Source organism: Choloepus didactylus, chromosome 2 (genome assembly GCF_015220235.1).
Source record: "Choloepus didactylus isolate mChoDid1 chromosome 2, mChoDid1.pri, whole genome shotgun sequence".
Taxonomy (NCBI): Eukaryota; Metazoa; Chordata; class Mammalia; order Pilosa; family Megalonychidae; genus Choloepus; species Choloepus didactylus.
In genome coordinates this window covers 147,684,470-147,704,757 of record NC_051308.1, presented here as the reverse complement: position 1 = coordinate 147,704,757, position 20,288 = coordinate 147,684,470, and the positions used below count along the sequence as shown (strand labels likewise).

The 20,288-nt window shown below is 36.4% G+C and overlaps 1 protein-coding gene across 1 annotated transcript in view; it reads left to right on the top strand.

Annotated features, from left to right (window-relative positions):
- Positions 1-20,288, top strand: part of ABCD3 (ATP binding cassette subfamily D member 3) — a 116,408-nt gene that overhangs the window by 70,563 nt on the left and 25,557 nt on the right. The window contains exons 10-16 of the mRNA XM_037826594.1: positions 2,804-2,873; positions 4,975-5,044; positions 5,134-5,231; positions 5,351-5,442; positions 6,886-6,977; positions 7,057-7,129; positions 7,255-7,318. Coding sequence (XP_037682522.1) covers positions 2,804-2,873; positions 4,975-5,044; positions 5,134-5,231; positions 5,351-5,442; positions 6,886-6,977; positions 7,057-7,129; positions 7,255-7,318 — 559 coding nt within the window. The remainder of the gene's footprint in view (positions 1-2,803; positions 2,874-4,974; positions 5,045-5,133; positions 5,232-5,350; positions 5,443-6,885; positions 6,978-7,056; positions 7,130-7,254; positions 7,319-20,288) is intronic.

The following is a 20,288-nucleotide window of genomic DNA, read 5'->3' as shown; positions in this document are numbered from 1 at the left end:
CTTAGGAAATTCTCTTTTAACAACTCCATCTTCCTTTATTTCCTTGCATTGCTAAAATAGTACCAATTTTAAAAGGGGTTTTATGTTGTAGGGAGGTGAAGGAATAAAGGATTGAGGTGATTTACCAAGTGACTGAAAGAAAGTACCAGCTTTAATGCTTTCCACTTGCAAGAAACAGAAAACTGTGACTCAGGTGGCCCCAACAATAAGAACATTTATTACTTCACGTGAGCACTCTTGAGTTAAAGTAGTTCCAAGCACAGCATGATTAGGTTTCTGACTGTTCTTTTTTGATGTTCTCTTGGCTCTGCCCTCCTTTATGCTGGCTCTTTCCTCAGGCTAAGTCTTCTTGTGATCACAAGATGACAAAAGCAGTTCCATATCTCACCAGCTCCATATTCCCCTCAAAAAAATTCCAGAAATAAAAAGGGACCATCTCTTCTGGTGTTTTTTAAGAGAGCAAAAGAAACGTTTCCCAGAAGCCCCACAGCAGACTTTCTCTCACCTCTCATTGGCCACAATTACCATTTGCCTTTGCACAAAGCAATCACAGTAAATAGGGCTACCATAATTGGCTTTGAGCAATCAGAACCCATCCTATGTGGATGGGGTTGAGGCCATTCCTGGAGTCTTTGGGTGCAAAGAAAAGAATAGATAACGTTAAGAAAATTGGGGTTCTCTTAGTAAGAAGGACTTAGGAGACAATGGATGTTGGATAGGCAGCTCTCAGTACTCTAGGATGCTCTGTTATTTCAGTTTTTAGATTGGGGCTAAAATGACTTAGTTCAGGGAAAGGAGAATCTTCGCCTCATCTTCCATATGCTTAGACGTGCAGAAAAGGTACTAGGATATAAGAAAAGTAATTATAGGTGCAGAACTGTGTTTCTTAACCTGCAGTTCTCGTATCCTGAGGCACTCTATCATTGTGTCAAGGAAAATGTGAAACAAAGGGTAAGCATGATTCATCTTTGTGGAAAGTTAATTTTACTTGAAGGGGGAAGTTTGGGATGTACTTGTTTTAATGATGCAAATTTGGTTACCTTTTGAGTAGAATATTAAATTCACATAAATTTTTAATGCAATATATTCACACATATGCAGTCCAGCCAAAATATATAATCAGTAGCTCACAGTATTATTGCTTAGTTAAAATTCACGTAAATTTTTAAGGGAAAAAAGATACTTTGAAGAAATATTGGGTATTTATTGAAAGCTGCTTCGGCCATGCTTTCTATACTCCTATGTAAATACTTACTTTCTCTGCTATAGAAGGTACTTTGCTCAAAAGTTACCTCATGCTGGTATAGTAGAAAGACTGTAGACTTTAGGCTTAGTTATGAGTTATAGTCACAGCTCCTTCACTTGATAGTTGTAACTTCACAGATTTACTTAACTACACTGAACCTGTTTTTTTAGCTGTAAAATGCCCTTTTTTTCTTGTGGCCCTTGTGGACCCATTAAAGCCAGCTCAAAAAAAGGGGAATTGTGAGTTCATGAGGTCCCAAGAATAAGAATGACCGCGCATCCAGGCCTCCTGGGAATGGGCACGGTGGAGCTGTCAGGACTTAACCTACTTTTCTGTCTGACTTTTTATATGTCATGATGCTGCTACTAATTTTTCTAGCCTTTGTTTTTTCCTCTCCCTCCCTTCTGGGTCTAATGTAGTCTGTAATGCCTGTCCCAGCTCTGCTTTTCAGTATATCATGGCAGCTTCCTTCCATATCTTATTTCAAATTCCTGAGAATTAGCTGAGTACATCTTTTCCAGCCAGGCTACATGTGATCTAGATTGTAGTGCAATCTGTGACTGGGTCTGGTGTGCATCTCTGTGCTCCAATGAGCTGAGCTAGAGCAGGATCTCAAATACAGACCATAGCCTCGCAGGGCAGTAGGGGACATGGGCAGAGATTTCCCCCTGAAATCAGACAGGCAGGCTTCATGAGATATGTCTGACATTCCTACCCAACAGAGTTGAAGCAAGGATTGTAGGTCATTAAGTGCCTAACACAGATCCTGGCACTTGGTAGGTATTTTGTAATGGTAGCTTATTATTATTGTAGAGTGTCTCATTTAACTAGGGAGGTAAACTTTGACAAGTTGTTTCCTCCTTTAAATTAACTTTATTTGACTTACGAAAGTCTCTTTTGTTACGGTTATTTCAACAAATAAAAAAAATCATGTATGTAGAATTATTTGAGGAAAATACTTTCCTTTTAAATATCCTTTTAAAGTAAATACAGTGAAACTGAGTATAATATCTCAATTATATGACATTATATGACGTTAATTAAACCAAATAGAAAAATTTCCTTTTTTCTCCCCTCTTCTCTCCAGATCAAAGGGAGGGAACCATGCAATTTTTAAAAATTGCTTTTGTATTTTAAACACTAATTATGAAACATTATCTTATGACAGGAGAATCCCCTTAACCCCCTCAACAAATAAAAGTGTGAACTATGTTTAAAACACTGATTTTGCAGTTCCGTAACTAGTCTGATTTGTCTCCTGAGGAGAACTCAGCACACAGATCCAGCCACCGAAACCAGGAAGTAAGATTTCGGTGACTTTGAGGAGTGTAGTCAGAGAGAAAATCTGTAGTTTCAGACTTTAACCAGTAGAAATGTGTGTTTTGAAATTCATAAAGAATAATTCTTCAATTTTATGTTGGTAAGACATATCAGATAAGCTGTTAGTCACAAAATATCCAATTAAATGCAAACATTCAGTCATCAAACACTTATATCAATTATTTTTGCAGGTTTAGGTAACATTAAAATTAAGTGTGAAATTATTTTCTTTAATAGTGAAGAAGTTGCTTTTTACAATGGGAATAAAAGAGAAAAGCAGATAATCCACTCAGTCTTCCGAAAACTGGTAAGATCCCATGTTTAAGGCTCATGTATTTATGGACTTTTTTTTTTTTTTTGGCCTATACACAATCTGTATTCACATGTCTAATATATGTATACATATATATCTTTAAGATACTTGTTTTTAAATAGCTATAAATATTTTTATGCTGTTTTTAATAAAAAATATTATATTAAAAACTATCATAAATATATTAATCTACCTAGTTGGAATAAATGGGTGGGTTCATTAAAATAATCATTAGTGTATTTTCAAAGAGATTGCTTAGGAGTCTTTAGTGAAAAATTTAGTGATTCTTACAGAAACAATTTGTTCTTTTAATATTAATGAAATTAATAATCAGTGAAGATTATTATTTAGAGCCAGGTTAGCAAACTTTTTCTATAAAGGGCAAGCTAGTGTATATTTTAAGCTTTACTAACCATACAGTCTGCCAGAACTAGTCAACTCTGCCATGGGAAAGTAGCCATAGATAAAAAGTAAATTAATGGGCATAATTATGTTCTAAATAACAAAAATTAACATCAGACTGGATTTGGACAATGGACTGTAGTTTATTGACCCTTGATTTATAATATAAACATTGTTTCATTATTCAGCTAGGTACCAGTGCTTGCTCTAGGTGCTAGTGATATGGTGGTGAACACAAAGGACAAAATCCCATCTTCAAGGAGTTTACATTTTAGTGGAAGTTTGTGAAATTAAATACATACTTTAGGTGATTAAAAAAGATTAAAGAAGTTGTTTTAAATTATTTCAGGAACTGGATTTTCCCCTTATCAATATTTAACATGACTGAACTCCCTAATTTTCAGAGTGCTCACTGAAAAAATGCATAAGGTAATGTTCCAAAGGAATGCTGTTCACCAGCTCACTTTTCATATGGCTTGCTTATTCTCATCGTTTAGGTTTCAGTCCAGATGTTAACACCTCACTGAGCCTTGCCTTCTTTGATTAGCCTACCTGAAATGGCCTCCATCAGTTATTCCCTGTTTTAATCATCTGTTTCCTTAAAAGCATATGTTGCAATCTGTAATTATCTTGTGTGTTCAATTCATTGTTGTATCTCCAACATTGAACACAGTGCCTGGCACATGATATTCACTGAATAAATGTTTCAGGCACTGTTTGAGTTGCAGAGGATACCAAGAGCCAAGTTCCTTTGTATCTCACATTTTCGTGGAAGACAGTAAATATGTAAGTAACTGGATATTTTATATAATTTCAAGTAGTAGTAAAATAAAAATAAAATAAAACAAGATAAAGAGATACAGTATGATGGGGGTTGCTGTTTTAGATGGAATGGCCATGAAGGTCTCTTTTGAGGAGATAACATTTAATCTGAAACCTACATGGTGTGCAAGAGTTAGTCATAAAACACAAATACCTAGGAAGAAAATGTTCCTGGCAGAGAGAACAGCGGGAGGAAAGAATCAGTGTTTTTGTAGCTCAGTGAGAAGGAGCAAAGTAGAAGCAGATGTGGTTGAAGAAATAGTCCAGTGCCAGACCATGCAGGGTCTTGAATAATCTGATAGATGAAAAATTCAAGAACACTAAAAATCTGAAATAAAAAACATTTTTGATTTGTATTTTTGAGACAATAACATGCTGAGATTAAAGCTGTAGATTTAGGCTTGTGGCAGTATATAATATAATTCTTAGAGAAAGCACAGACAGGGTGTCTCTACCTAAAGCAAAGCATTGAGTGCCAATCTGGGCAGCTGGTGTTTCACCCAAATTCACTTATCCCTCCATTCTTCCTCGCTTTGGTTGTTTATCAATTTGGTGATATATGTATCTGACAGTATTATGAATACAATAGCATTTTACCATTACATGCAATGAACACCACATTATTACAATTCTTTATGTAATTTCCACTGTTTGCATAAAAATGGTTTCATGAAGTGTTTGATACCTGCTATGTGAATCAGTATTGTGCTTAACAAAGTGTGATACATACTATAGTCAGAAATCATAGGCTCTCAGTAAATATTTGTTGACTAAAGGAATAATACAGTTGGTTTGATCTTTAAGGTAGATTCATTTATTTTCTTATATAGAGAAAATATACATTTTTGTTGTTGCTTTTGTTTTTTGCCAGGTAGAGCACCTGCATAATTTCATTTTGTTTCGGTTCTCTATGGGCTTCATTGATAGCATAATTGCCAAATGTAAGTATGTTTTAAAAGAGATGGTGGAAGGAGATTTGTGGGGAAGGTGAAATATTTTAATGTTTTAAATCTTAACTGTTTTGTTCCAGACTTTGCCACTGTAGTTGGTTACCTCGTTGTTAGTCGCCCTTTTCTAGATTTATCTCATCCTCGACATCTCAAGAGTAAACATTCAGAACTTCTGGAGGTAAAATAATAGTAATGGTAAAAATGTAATGAAAATTTAAAAATAAATAAAGCCTAGTACATTGTTTCTAATCTTAGAAATGTTAAGTGAAAACCAATATTTATTTATTTCTATTTAAGGATTATTACCAAAGTGGAAGAATGCTTTTACGAATGTCTCAAGCTCTGGGTCGAATAGTTTTGGCTGGTCGTGAAATGACTAGATTGGCAGGGTAAGATTTTAGTAATAATGAGCAATTGCAGAGAACTATTTTTAAAAATATGGTATCCCTCATGAAGGTGCCCAGTTGAGGTTAAGATAAGGCGACAACTGAAGCCTCATTTTCTACTTAAGGAATCTGGTTTTGATAGAAAATTGAGGACAATTTTCCTCTGACAGTGAACTTTTCATGTTTCCCTAAGATAGCTGTTGAAGCTAGAGTAGTGGTTCTCAAGCTGTTTGCTCCATGGACACTGGTGTTTGTTGAGAAGTGTTGGATCATGGCAGTCTCTTCTTAATTCCTAGAAAATTTAAGTTAATGAACAGAACTTCCTCATTTGAACTCTTCTCTGCCACCACGATTTTTTTTTTTTTTTCTTAGATCTCTGATTGTAGCAAAACCAATGAACAAATAAAATATTGGCTTTAATGGATAAAAATGAAAAGTCAGTGGTACTTAACTTGTGGTATCTGTAGGTGCAGTTGTAAATATTGTTGTGTTGGCTGATATTAAAATTGTTGTAGACCATACAGTGGAACTAAATATTTCATTATTCCAAGCTCTAATATAAAGAGCATAGCATGGTCTAAAAAACATAATACAAAAAGCACCATAAATGTCAGGTTCTTTGTTGCCTGAAGAAAGTTGATGACTTAAGATCTCTCCCAGGTCTGTGATTCATCTTCAATTTCCTCATACTTCTTTATTCCCTCTTCCCTCCCGCTGGCAGTTAAGGTCTCCTTGGCAAGATAGAGGGAGTTGTAAACTGCTATGAGGAGTTTCTTTCTCGTGAGAATGCTAACATTCTTCCCATCTGTTCATACTTTTGCTATTGCCTTTAGTGCTCATGGCCTTTGGAGTGCTTCTGTTCCTTTAGGAGGTTTCTGTTTGCTATTCACAGAAAAATCCAATGTTGCTCCTCTGATGCAGAGTACTTCCTCTTTCCCATCATGTCATTCTTATTCTCACCATCCTCTTCAGAGTAAGAACGAGAGGCATCTTTCAGATTCTTCCATGTCTGCAGAGAAGCAACGTACGTTTGGCAAATATGTAATAAATGCCTTTCTCAAATAGGAAGGCCAACTTTATACATGGTTCTGTAAGTCACTCCAACAGGACTGCAGCCTCCATACTTCTTGGATTTAAGGAATGCACTACTCTTTCTGTAGTATCCACTAGAAACTTCTTAAAAATTCCAGCAGCAAAGAACCTGCTTGGTATACCTATTAATGAAGTATCTGTTTATTTGGGGGATCCTATGAAACCCTTTCTCTCATTTTCATGCTTCTACCCTCCTACTGAAACATAATGAACAAAACATAAGCATACTATCATTAATAATTTATGTTTATGAGATTTCGTTTAAACTAAATTACAGTTTTAGAAACTTTAGTTAGATTTGTATAAAATAACATGTCTTTGGAGTATTGATTGTGGTTTCTTTTTAAATTTTAGGTTTACTGCTCGGATCACAGAATTGATGCAAGTACTAAAGGATTTAAATCATGGCAAATATGAACGCACAATGGTCTCACAACAAGAAAAGGGTAAATATAAACATATTAGGTTACAATTTTAAGTTTTTACTGACATAATATGATGCTTTAGTACAATTTTCCATTTAAGGTATTGAAGGAGCGCAAGTCATTCCCTTGATACCTGGTGCTGGAGAAATCATCATTGAAGATAACATTATAAAGTACGTACAGAAAAAGTTCTTCTGCATTATAAATATTTGTCATTACAGTAGCCTTTCTCTTTTGGGTAACATTTGCTTAGTGTTTACTGTAAAATTATACCTCTTCTTGTTAATTTTCTCTATAGATTTGATCATGTTCCTTTAGCAACGCCAAATGGAGATATGTTGATCAGAGACCTTAATTTTGAAGTAAGTTGTTAAATGATCATATAAAAGCTTAAATCCTCTTGAAAATGTGAGCTCAAAACTTTTTTCTGAATATTTAAAATAATATTAAGGCTTGCCTTAGTTTCTGAATCCCCAGAATTGCTTTAAATGGTAAGTCTTTGAAATACTTAGAAATCTCTCTTTCTTCGTTTACAGGACTTTAAAATTTTAAATACTATTATCAAAAAATGTTTGCCAAAATGTCCAACTCAAAAAAGCCATAGAAGATATAGTTAATTGGAATCTCCGATTTAGAATGACTATTTAAACACACAAATGTAATTTTAGTCTCTTCAATTGAAAAAGAAAAAGACGTTATTGATTTGACTGTGCAGGAGGATATATAACTAGAGAAACAGAGTGGAGACTTAATACTGGTTAAAACACTAGAAGAGCCATGCAATAGCACTACAGATGTCCACTCACCCAAAATAAGTAACATTTCATGCCAATTGAATAGTGATACTGATTCAATATGTTTTATTAACCAGATGGGAAGATGACAGGCCAAATTAAAAAGAAAAGGCAAAATGTGAGTGTTTTTGTGTGATCTGTAAGTCTATTACAGACCTAAAAAGGTTACTGTTTAGGCTGTATGTATGTTGTGACTTTATGAATGGCACTTTGTTCAATTCTTACGATCTACAGTCATTCTCCATGTTCTATCTGGCTTTTGAACAGGCCAGACTGGCTATTGACAGGACTCTGTTCCAGCCGGATAATTAGCACCTATTCAGATAGTTGCAGATATTTATTTGTGTGTGTGTGCCTCCCAGGCAGGCATTATTAAATAGCCACTGTTCTTCTTGGCTGCAGTAGGAGGATGGGTTCCCAACTATCATGTCCCAGTAGCACTGCCTTCATGACTCGCACCCTTAGGTGAAATTTTCCTGTAATAGTATCTAAGGCAGCCCCACCCCTGAGAGAGTATCTGCTCCCAATATATTTTCAGGTATAGGAATATGCACAACCACCTGTGGTATGGAAAGGGCTTGTCCTATTTGAAGAAGAAAATGAGCCTTTTTCACCGGGGTGCATGCACCCCAATACCCATCAGTGAATGTCAGTGGTCCAGGTAACCACTGGGTATTCCCATATATGAGGACGCATCTTCTCCCTTATTTTCCAAGGCCAACACATGTTATTTATTTTGTAGAGACCAATGTATTATTAGTTCCACATGGGGGCTCCAGTCCACCAGATAGCCCTGCATCTCAAGGAATCTTTATCGTCCCCACAGGGGAGGAGGCTTGGGGACTGCTGTTCTCTCTCCATCTGCCCCTGCTCAGAGGGTGCAAGTTGGATCTCTCTTTGGTCCATGGAGCACTCTAGTGTATTGTTGTTCTGAATTCAGACCCTTCCAGTATTTCAGAATGGCATTGACCAGCTTTCAGCAGTTCCTGCCACATTAGATTTGGGGAGAGGTAGTTTTCCTTTTCCCCATATTTTTCCCATCTGGCACTCAGGCTCTGAATGTCCCGGTATCCATCTCTGTCTCTCCTATCTCAGCAAGGGCTTATCCTACATCGTATACAGAGATATTGGCAAGAAGGCATGGAATAGGGAGGAAGGGTCCCTTCCAACTGGGAAATGCAGCTTTTAATAATTTATTCTTCATGCCTACTGTAAACGTGACTTTGTTAGGGCTCCAGAAGTGTGAAGCATAAATGGCCGCATGAATCAGTAGCTCTCTCAGCTGCACTTGTGCTCCTTCAGTGCTTTTCCAAGAGGTAGCCTTATCTTGTGGCATTTCCCTCTCTGATGGCCATGCGTATTGGCCAGTCAATTAAGGTGTTATTTGTCTGTTTAGAGTTCTGTTTCTTCTTTAATCAGTTTAAGTGGTTTGTGTGTTTCTAGGAATTTGTTCATTTCATCTAAATTGTCTAATTTGTTGACACATTTTTTCATAATCTCCTTTTATAATCCTTTTTATTTCTGTGGAGTTGGTAGTAATGCCCCTCCTTTCATTTTTGATTTTAGTTACTTGCATCCACTCCCTTTTTTCCTTTGTTAGTCTAGCTAAAGGTTTGTTAATTTTATTCATCTTTTCAAGGAACCAGCTTTTGGTTTTGTTGATTCTTTCTATTGTTTTATTTTTTATTCTCTATTTCATTTATCTCCCCTCTAATTCTTATTTCCTTCCTTCTGCTCATTTTGAGTTTAGTTTGCTCTTCTTTTTCTGGATCTTCCAGTTGTGAAGTTAGGTCTCTGACTTGGGGGCGTTCTCCTTGTGTGTGTGTGTGTGTGAGAGAGAGAGAGAGAGAGAGAGAGAGAGATAGAAATCCTGACATTTTATTTGCCATTCAAAGTACTTAAAGGACTTGTACAAATTTAAAGATACATCCTCTGGTTTCCTACCCCACATTTATTGGTCTTTATTCTTGTAAGGGTCATCAACTTAGCACTACAGAACAATTTATATTTGTTTACTCTCAAATACATAGTTAAGGATATTTTGACAAACATCAAAACCAGAAAAGGAATTCCCTGCATGTAGCTCACATATAGTTACTCTAAGGATGAGCTGTGGAATGTAGTATCAAGAAATCTTAGTAGATACTGATCCAATGTTAAAAGTGAAGGAAAACAGTGTGGACCACAAATGTTTAAAAACTTTAGAAATAAAGGTATTTTTTTTTTCATCACAATGACTAAAAAGATCACATGGGGGTAAAGCAACCATGAAATGTTGAGTGGAGGGAGGGAGTCCTAAATATAAGCTATAATCTTCTTTGGTGGACAAAATAAGGAATAAAGCAACTACTTATAACATTTCCTTTTCCTGTAGAGATATTTACATTTTCTTTCTTTTCCACTTCTTTCAGCGATATATGTAGAATTCACTGAGGTATTTACAGTTTAAGCTAGAGGTTACAGAAAAATGTGGTGGAAAGATGGCAAAAATTGAAAGGGAATTCACATTATCCAGGGGCCCTGGGCTTGATGCTGAATACAACAGCTGATGGAATTTGATATTTTTTTTTTCCTTTGGGAAATAGTTGACTATGATTTTATAGAGATCGTCTTAGTTGCATTATTAATGGTAAATATTTGCCTGAAACATAAGTTATTTCAGGACAAGAGAGCATTTGCCAAGTTTCCCAATATTTTCTTTTACATTCTTCTTTTTTAAGCATTTAAAGCTATAAGTTTACCTCTTAGCACTGTCTTTGCTGCATCCCATACGTTTTGGTATTTGTGTTTTCATTTTCCTTCACCTCAAGATATTTCTTCTTTATTCAGTTTCCCTTCTGATTTCTTCTTTGACCCATTGGTTGTTTGAGTATGTTGTTTAATTTCCACGAATTTGTGAATTTTCCATTTCTCCCCCTCCCATTGATTTCCAGCTTCATTCCGTTGGGGTCTGAGAAGATACATTGTATGATTTCAGTATTTCTTACTTTATTGAGATTTCTTTTGTGACCCAATATATATGGTCTGTCCTGGAGAATGATCCATGTGTACTTGAGAAGAATATGTTTTCTGCTGCTGTTGGGTGAAGTGTTCTATATATCTGGTAGGTCTAGCTGGTTTAGAATATCATTCAGTTCTGTTTCCTCATTTATCTCCTGTCTAGATGTTTTATCCATTATTAAAAGCGGTGTATTGAAATATTTTCCCTTCAAATATTTGCTTCATGTATTTTGCATCTTTGCTGTTAGGTGCATATATATTTATAATTGTTATGTCTTGTTATTGAATTGTACCTTCATCCGTATGTAATGACCTTCTTTATCCCTTATAACAGTATTTGACTTAAGGTCTATTTTATCTGATATTGGTAGAGCTACCCAGCTCTCTTTTGGTTACTATTTGCATGGTATACATTTTTTTTTCTTTCTGTCACTTTAAACCTACTCGTGTCTTTGAATTTAAGGTGAGTTTCTTGTAATATAATTTGGTAATTTTTTAAAATCCATTCTGCCAGTCTCTGCCTTTTGACCAGAGAGTTTAATCCATTTACATTAATGTCACTACTGATAATGCATTCTTCTCTTTTGTCTTTGTAAGTCTTATACCTTTTTTGACCCTCAGTTCTTCCATTAATGCCTACTTTATATTTGTTTGATTGTTTTTGTATTGTATCATATTGAGTCCTTTCTCATTTCTTTCTGAATATATGTAAATGCAGTTTTATTGAGATACATGCAGACACCGTACAGTCATCCAAAGTGGACAGTCAGTTGTTCACAATATCATCATATAGGTTTGCATTTAACACCACGATCAATTTTTGAACATTTTCATTACTTCAAAAACAAAATAAGAATAAAAATAAAAGTAAAAAGAATACCCCAAACATCCCTTCCCCCCATTCCCCCCTGTTATTCATTTACTTTTTGTCCTCATTTTTCTACTCGTGTATCCATACACTAGATAAACAGAGTGTGAGCCACAGGTTTTCACAATCACAGAGTCACACTATGTAAGCTATATAGTTACACAGTAGTCTTCAAGAATCAGAGCTACTTGGTTATAGTTCAGCAGTTTCAGGTGTTTCCTTCTAGTTATTCCAATACCCTAAAAACTAAAAATGGATCTATCTATCTACCTATCTATCCATCCATATCTATCTATCTATATATATAAAACATAAGAATAACCTCCAGAATGACCTCTCAACTCCATTTGAAATCTCTGAGCCACTGAACTTTGTTTTGTTTCATTTTTATTCCCTTTTTTGGTCAAGAAGGCTTTCTTAATCCCATGATGCTGGGTCCAAGCTCATCCCCAGGAGTCATGTCCCACATTGCCAGGGAGATTTACACCCCTGAAAGTCATGTCCCACTTGGGGCGGGGGGGGGGCAGGGAGTGAGTTTACATGCAGAATTGGCTTAGAGAGAGAGGCCACATCTGAACAACAAAAGAGTTTCTCTGGGGGTGACTCTTAGGCACAATTATAAGTAGGCTTAGCCTCTGCTTTGCAGTAACAGGCTTCATAATGGCAAGCCCCAAGATCGAGGGCTCAGCCTTCTAAATTGATAGACCACAATGCTTGTGAGAATATCAGTAATTCCATAGGTGGGAAAGTTTAATATATCCACATTTTTCCCCAGTGCCTCAAGAGGGCTTTGCAAATACATTTTTATTCTCTGCCCAAATTACTTTGGGATGTATCAGGGCCTCACACTAACCTGTATAAGCCAACGAGATCTCACTGTTCAAAGTTACATGTAATTATGGTATTTGAATAAACTGTGCTACAGGTTAAATTATATAGAGTGCTACAGAAAATATAGATTTGCCCCCAAATAAACATCTGTTTCTTTGATCTCACACAGCAGTTGAAGTTTTAAAACACTGTCAATGTTGTCCTTTACTCTTTAGTCTGATTTGCTTTCATTCTAACCAGATCAGCTTCACTCATATCTCTAATTGAAGTTTGAACTCTTTTTCAGCTTTTTTTAACCATTGCTGTATGAGCTAATGGTGATATTCATAGCTGCCGAGCTCGAGCTCTGAGTCTCAGGTTCTGGAGACTGACCAGGTTATACACAAAGAGCTCAGCATCTCAGAATTTAGAGATAACCATTTTAACTCAGGAATAGATGTAACTGCCGTAAGAGCCTACAGTCTAGGGACCTTTACAATAAGCCTTCCCCTGATAACCTGTGCTCTAAGATTCAGTTCTCAGAGTTTGAACATTATAGTTAGTCCGTATTAGTGAGGCATTATAATGTTTGTGTTTTTTTGTTTCTGGCTTATTTCGCTCAAAATGCTGTCCTCAAGGTCCATTCACCTAGTTGCATGCCTCACAACTTCATTCCTTCTTGCAGCCACTCAATATTCTATTGTATACATACACCACAGTTCACCATCCTGTTCATCAGTTGATGTACCCTTAGACCACCCCCTTCTATTGCAAATTGTGAATACTGCCACCATAAGCACAATGTGCAAATGTCCATTAGTGTTCCTGCTCTCAGTTCTTCCAAGTGTATACCCAAAAATGGGGTTGGAGGACCTTGTGGCTACCTCATACTTAGCTTCTTGTGGAACCACCACTGTCTTCCAGATGGACTGTAATATTCTCTTTCCCCACCAATAGTGAATAGATACATCCCTTTCTCCACATTTTCTCCAGCACTTATGTCCCTCTGTTTATTTTTCCCCCTGCAATTTTATAGAGATATATTCAGTGCCATACAGTCATCCACAGTGTACAATCAGTTGTTCATAGTGTCATCATATAGTTGTGCATTCATCACCACAGTTAGCCCTTGAACACATTCATTACTCCAAAAAATAAAGAAATAAAGAATAATAAAAAATAAAAGAGAAAATACAATAAAATACAATAAAAAGGTCAGACAACACCACCACCACCACGAATCCTATGTCCCTCCCTTATATACCCCTCTTATAGACATTTAGCTTTCATATATTGCCTTTGTTACAATTAATGGAATCATATTGCAGTGTTACTATTAACTGTAGACTCTAATTTGCATTGATTATATTTTTTCTGCAATACCATCCCATTTTCAACACCTTGCAAAGTTGACATTCATTTGTTCTACCGCATGTAAAAACATTTTTATATTTGTACATTTAGTCACCATCATTGACCACTCTTAAGTTTCAGTAGGTTATACAGCCCCAGTCTTTATCTTCTGATTTTTCTTCTGGTGTCATATATGTCCCTTGCCTTGCCCTTTCAACTGTATTTATAGTCATCTTTGCTCAGTGTACTTAAAATACTGTACTACCATCACACAGTATTGTGCTATCCATTTTGGGATCTTTATAATCAATCCCGTTGAACATTCTATACACCTTCAGCATCAAATGCCCAATCTCTACCCTCTTTCTATCGCCTCAGGTTCAACTTTCAAAGTTTGCTCATTAATGTTAGTTCATGTTAATGAGACCATACAGTATTTTTTCTTTTGTTTCTGGCTAATTTTCACTCAACATAATGTCCTCAAGGTTCATCCACATTGTTATATGCTCCATGGCTTTATTCTTTCTTACAATTGCTTTATATTCCGTAGTATGTATATACCATAGTTTGTTTATCCACTCGTCCGTTGATGGACATTTGGGCTGTTTCCATCTCTTTGCAATCATGAATAATGCTGCTATAAACATCAGTTTACAAATGTCCATTCATGTCTTAGTTTTCAGTTTCTCTGAGTATGTATATATATATATATATATATATATATATATATATATATATACAAAATACCTAGTAAAGGGATTGCTGGATCATATGGCAGTTCTATACTTAGCTTCCTGAGGAACCGCCACATTGCCTTCCAGAGTGGCTGCACCATTCTACATTCCCACCAACAGTGAATAAGTGTGCCCCTTTCTCCACATCTTCTCTAGCACTTGTAATTTTCTGGTTTTTTGATATTGGCCATTCTAGTAGATATGAGATGAAATCTCATTGTGGTTTTGATTTGCATTTCCCTAATAGCCAGTGGAGTTGAGCATCTTCTCAGATGTTTTTTAGCCATTTGTATTTCTTCTTCAGGAAAGTGTCTGTCCATGTCTTTTGCCCATTTTTTAATTGGGTTGTTTGTCTTTCTGTTGTTGAGTTGTAGGATCTCTTTATATGTATTTGGATGTTAAACACTTATCTGATATATGGTTTCCAAATATTGTCTCTCATTGTGTATGGTGCCTTTTTACTTTTCTGACAAAGTCCTTTGATGCACAAGTGTTCAATTTTGAGGAGATCTCATCTATTTCTTTTTTCATTGTTCGTGCTTTGGGTGTAAGGAAACCACCTCCTATCATAAGATCTTTAAGATATTTCCCTGCATTTTCTTCTAAGAGTTTTATGGTCATAACTCTAATGTTTAGGTCTTTGATCCATTTTGAGTTAATTTTTGTTTAATGTGTGAGATAGGAGTCCTCTTTTGGATATGGCTATACAGTTCTCCACACATCATGTATTGAAGAGGCTGTTCTGTCTCCGTTGTGTTGGCTTGACCACCTTATCAAAGATCAATTGTCCATAGATGAGAGGGTCTATTTTTGAATACTCAATTCTATTGGTTGGTATAGCCATCTTTTCCAGTTTGCTAATGCTGTTATGCAAAATACCAGAAGTAGATTGGCTTTTATAAAGGGGGTTTATTTGGTTACAAAGTTGCGGTCTTAAGGCCATGAAAGTGTCCAAACCAGGGCATAAACATGAGTATACCTTCACTGAAGAATGGCCAGTGGTGTCTGGAACACCTCTGTTGTCTGTGAAGGCACGTGGCTGGCGTCTTCTTCCTTTGCTCCCAGGTATGTTCCAAAATGGCTTTCTCCCAGGGCATTTCTCTCGAGGCATCTGGGGGTATTCTCTTAGTTTCTCCCAGGTGAATTCTGGAGTAGCAAAAGTCTACTTTCAATGGCTGTCTTCAAAATATCTCTCTTGGTTGCAGCAGCAAGCTCCTTCTGTCTGTAAGCTTTTTTATAGGACTCCAGTGATTAAATCAAGACCCAAGCTGAATGGGTGGGGCAACACCTCCATGGAAATAATTCAATCAGAATTATCACCTACAGTTCGGTGGGTCACATCTCCATGGAAACAACTTATTCCAAAGATTCCAACCTAATCAACACTAATACATCTGCCCCCACAAGATTGCATTAAGGAAATGACATTTCTGGGGACATAGTACATCCAAACCAGCACACCATCTTTATGCCAGTACCATGCTGTTTTGACCATTTTAGCTTTGTAATATGCTTAAAGTCAGGTAGTGTGAGATCTCCCACTTCATTCCTCTTTCTCAAAATATTTTTGGCTCATTGGGGTACCCTGCCTGTTCCAGTTTGCTAATGCTGCCAGAATGCAAAATACCAGCAATGGATTGGCTTTTATAAAGGGGGTTTATTTTGTTACAAAGTTATAGTCTAACTTTATGCCTAGATAAGGCATAAAAAAGAGGGTACCTTCACTCGAGAAAGGCCATTGGCATCCCGAAAACTTCTGTTAGCTGGGAAGTCATGTGGCTGGCATCTGCTTGCTCCCAGGTTGCATTCTCCAAAATGGTGTTTCCCAAAGTGTTGCTCTTGGGGCGTTTTGTCCTCTCTTAGCTACAACTGCTCTCCAAAATGTCACTCTCAATTGCTCTCTCTTGGCTGAAGCAAGCTCACTCCTGTCTGAGCTTATATAGTGTTCTAGTAAGCTAATCAAGGCCCACACTGGATGGGCAGGGCCATGCCTCCTTGGAAATTATCCAGTCAGAGTTATCACCCACAGTTGGGTGGGTCGCATCTCCATGGAAACAAAGAATTACAGTCTAATCAACACTAATACATCTGCCCCAACAAGATTGCATCAAAGAATATGGCTTTTTCTGGGGGACATAATACATTCAAACTGGCACACTGCCCTTCAAAATAAATTTGGTTATTGGTTTTACTATTTCTGCAAAGTAAGTTGTTGGGATTTTAATAGGTATTGCATTGAATCTGTGGATCAGTTTAGGTAGAATTGACATCTTAACTATATTTAATCTTCCAATCATGAACACAGTATGTCCTTTCATTTTTTAAAGTCCTGTTTGATTTCTTTTAGCCATTTCTTTTCATTTTCTATGTATGGGTCATTTGTGGCCTTGGTTAAGTTTTTTCCTAAAATACTTAATACTTTTGATTGCTGTTGTAAATGGAATTTTTTTCTTGATTTCCTCTTCATTTTGCTCATTACTGGTGTATAGGAACACTTCTGATTTTCGCGTGTTGATTTTGTACCCTGCCACTTTGCTGTATTCATTTATTAGCTCTAATAGCTTTGTTGTAGATTTTTCCGGATTTTCTACATATAGGTTCCTGTCATCTGCAAACAGTGAAAGTTTTACTTCTTCCTCTCCAATTTGGATGCCTTTTTTTTTTCCTTGCCTAATTGCTCTAGTGAGGACTTCCAGCGCTTTCATTGAATAGTCGTTTCAGTAAGCATCCTTGTCTTTTTCCTGATCTTAGAGGGAAAGTCTTCAGTCTTTCCCCATTGAGTATAATGTTAACTGTGGATTTTTCATATGTTGCCTTTATCATATTGAGGAAGGTCCCTTCTATTCCTATCCTTTTGAATGTTTTCATCAAGAAAGGATGTTGAATTTTGTCAAATGCATTTTCTGTATCAATTGAGATCAGCATGTGGTTTTTCTGCTTTGATTTATTGATGTGATGTATTATGTTAATCGATTTTCTTGTGTTGAACCAGCCATGCATACCTGGAATAAATTCCACTTGACTGTGGTGTATAATTCTTTTAATGTGCTGCTGGATTCGATTTGTGAGTATTGTCTTGAGAAATTTTGCATCTGTATTCATTATAGAGATTGCTCTATCAATTTCTTGTTTGTAATATCTTTGGCTGGCTTTGGTATTAGGGTGATGTTGACTTCATAGAATGAGTTAGGTAGCTTTCCTTCCTCTTCAAATTTTTTGAAGAGTTTGAGCAGGATTTGTACTAATTATTTCTTGAATATTTGGTAGAATTCACATGTGAAGCCATCTGGTTATAAACTTTTCTTTTTTGGGAGCTTTTTGATGACTGATTCAATCTGTTTACTTGTGATTGGTCTGTTGAGGTCATCTGTTTCTTCTTGGGTCATCTGTTTTTCTTGGTTTGTCTATGCTTTTCTAAGAAGTTGTCCATTTTGTCTTAGTTGTCTAGTTTATTAGCATATAGTTGCTGTTCTGGTTTGCTAATGCTGCCATTTTGCAAAACACCAGAAATGGATTGGCTTTTATAAAGAGCATTTATTTGGTTACAAAGCTATAGTCTTAAGGCCAAAAGTGTCCAAGGTATGGCATCAGCAACAAGGTACCTTCACTGAAGGATGGCCGATGGCATCCAAAAACTTGTATTAGCTGGGAAGGCACATGGCAGGCGTCTGCTTGCTCCCATGTTGAGTTTCAAAATGGTATTCTCCAAAATGTCAGTGTCAGCTTCCAACGGCCATCTTCAAAATGTATCTCTCAGTTGCAGCTAGCAAGCTCCTTCTGTCTGAGCTCTTATATAGGGCTCTAGTAAACTAATCAAGGCCCACTCTGAATAGGCAGGGCCATGCCTCCATGGAAATTATCTAATCAGAGTTATCACCTACAGTTGGGTGGGTCACATATCCATGGAAACTACCTAATCCAAAGGTTCCAACTTAATCAACACTAATATGTCTGACCCCAAAAAGATTGCATCAAAGAACATGTTTTTCTCTGGGGGCATAATATATACAAACTGGTACAGTTGCTCATAGTATCCTCTCATTATCTCCTTTATTTCTGTGGGGTCAGTAGTTATGTCCCCTTTCCAATTTCTGACTTTATTTATTTGTGTATTCATTTCTCCGCCCTTTCTTTCTTTCTTTTTTTTTGTTAATCTGTCTAAGGGGCTGTCAATTTTACTGATTTTTTTAAAGAACCAGCTTCTCATTATGTTGATTCTCTGTTGTTTTCATGTTGTCAACTTCATTGATTTGTGCTCTAATCTTTGTTATTTCTTTCCTTCTGTTTGCTTTGGGGTTAGTTTGCTGTTCTTTCTCTAGTTCCTCCAGGTGAGCAGTTAATTGCTCAATTTTTGCTCTTTCTTCTTTTTTAATATAGGCATTTCGGGCAATAAATTTTCCACTCACCACCGCCTTTGCTGCATCCCATAAGTTTTGATGTGTTGTGTTTTCATTTTCATTTTCCTCGAGGTATTAAGTAATTTCCCTTGTAATTTCTTCTTTACCAACTAGTTGTTTAAGAGTGTGTTGTTTAGCCTCCATTTATTTGTGAATTTTCCAACCTTCTGCCTGTTATTGACTTCTAACTTCATTCCATTGTGATCTGAGAAAGTGTTCTATATAATATCAATATTTTAAAATTTATTGGTACTTGCTTTGTGGCCCAACATGTGGTGTATCCTTGAGAATGATCCATGAGCACTTGAGAGAAATGTGTATTCTGCTGTTGTGGGGTGTAGTGTTTTATAAATGTCTGTCAAGTCTAGTTCATTTATCATACAAATCAACATCTCTGTGTCCTTATTGATCCTGTCTTAATATTCTGTTCATTGATGTGAGTGGTGTATTGAAGTCTTTCAACTATTGTTGTAGAGGTGTCTACTTCTCCCTTTAGTGTTGACTGTGTTTGCCTCATGTATTTTGGGGCACTCTGGCTTGGTGTATAAATATTTATGATTGCTATGTCTCCTTGACAAATTGTCCCTTTTATTATTTTATAGTGTCCTTCCATGTCTCTTTTAATTGTTTTAAATTTGAAGTCTAATTTGTCTGACATTAATATAGCTACTCTATATTCTCGTTGTTGCTTGTGTGAAATATCTTTCTCCAACCTTTCACTTTCAACCTGTTTTTGTCTTTGTGTCTACAGTGAGTCTCTTGTACTCTTGTACAGCATATAGATGGATCCTGTTTTTAAATTCATTCTGCCAGTCTATGTCTTTTTTTTTTTGAGAGTTTAGTCTACACTAACATTTAGTACTATTACTGTAAGGGCAGTATTTTCTTCTACCATTTTGTCTTTTCGATTTTATATGGCATACCTTATTTTTTCTCTCTCCTTTTACACTTCCTGATAGTCTTCATTTCTACATTCTTCACCAAACCTCTTGCTCCTTTCTTTTCCTATCACCCTGTAGCACTCCCTGTAGTATTTCTTATAGAGCAGGTCTCTTATTTGCAAGCACTCTCAGTGTCTTTTTGTCTGAAAATATTTTAAACTCCTCTCATTTTTGAAGGACAGTTTTGCTGGATATAGAATTCTTGGTTGGCAGTTTTTTTCTTTCAGTCTTAAATATATTATACCACTTCCTTTCTCACCTGCATGGTTTCTGCAGAGAAATCTGTACATAGTTTTATCGCACTTCCCTTTTATGTGACAGATCGCTTTTCTCTTGCTGCTTTCAGAATTCTATCATCTTTGATATTGAACAATCTGATCAGTAAGAGTCTTGGAGTAGGTCTATTACAATCTATTCTGTTGGGGTATGCTATGC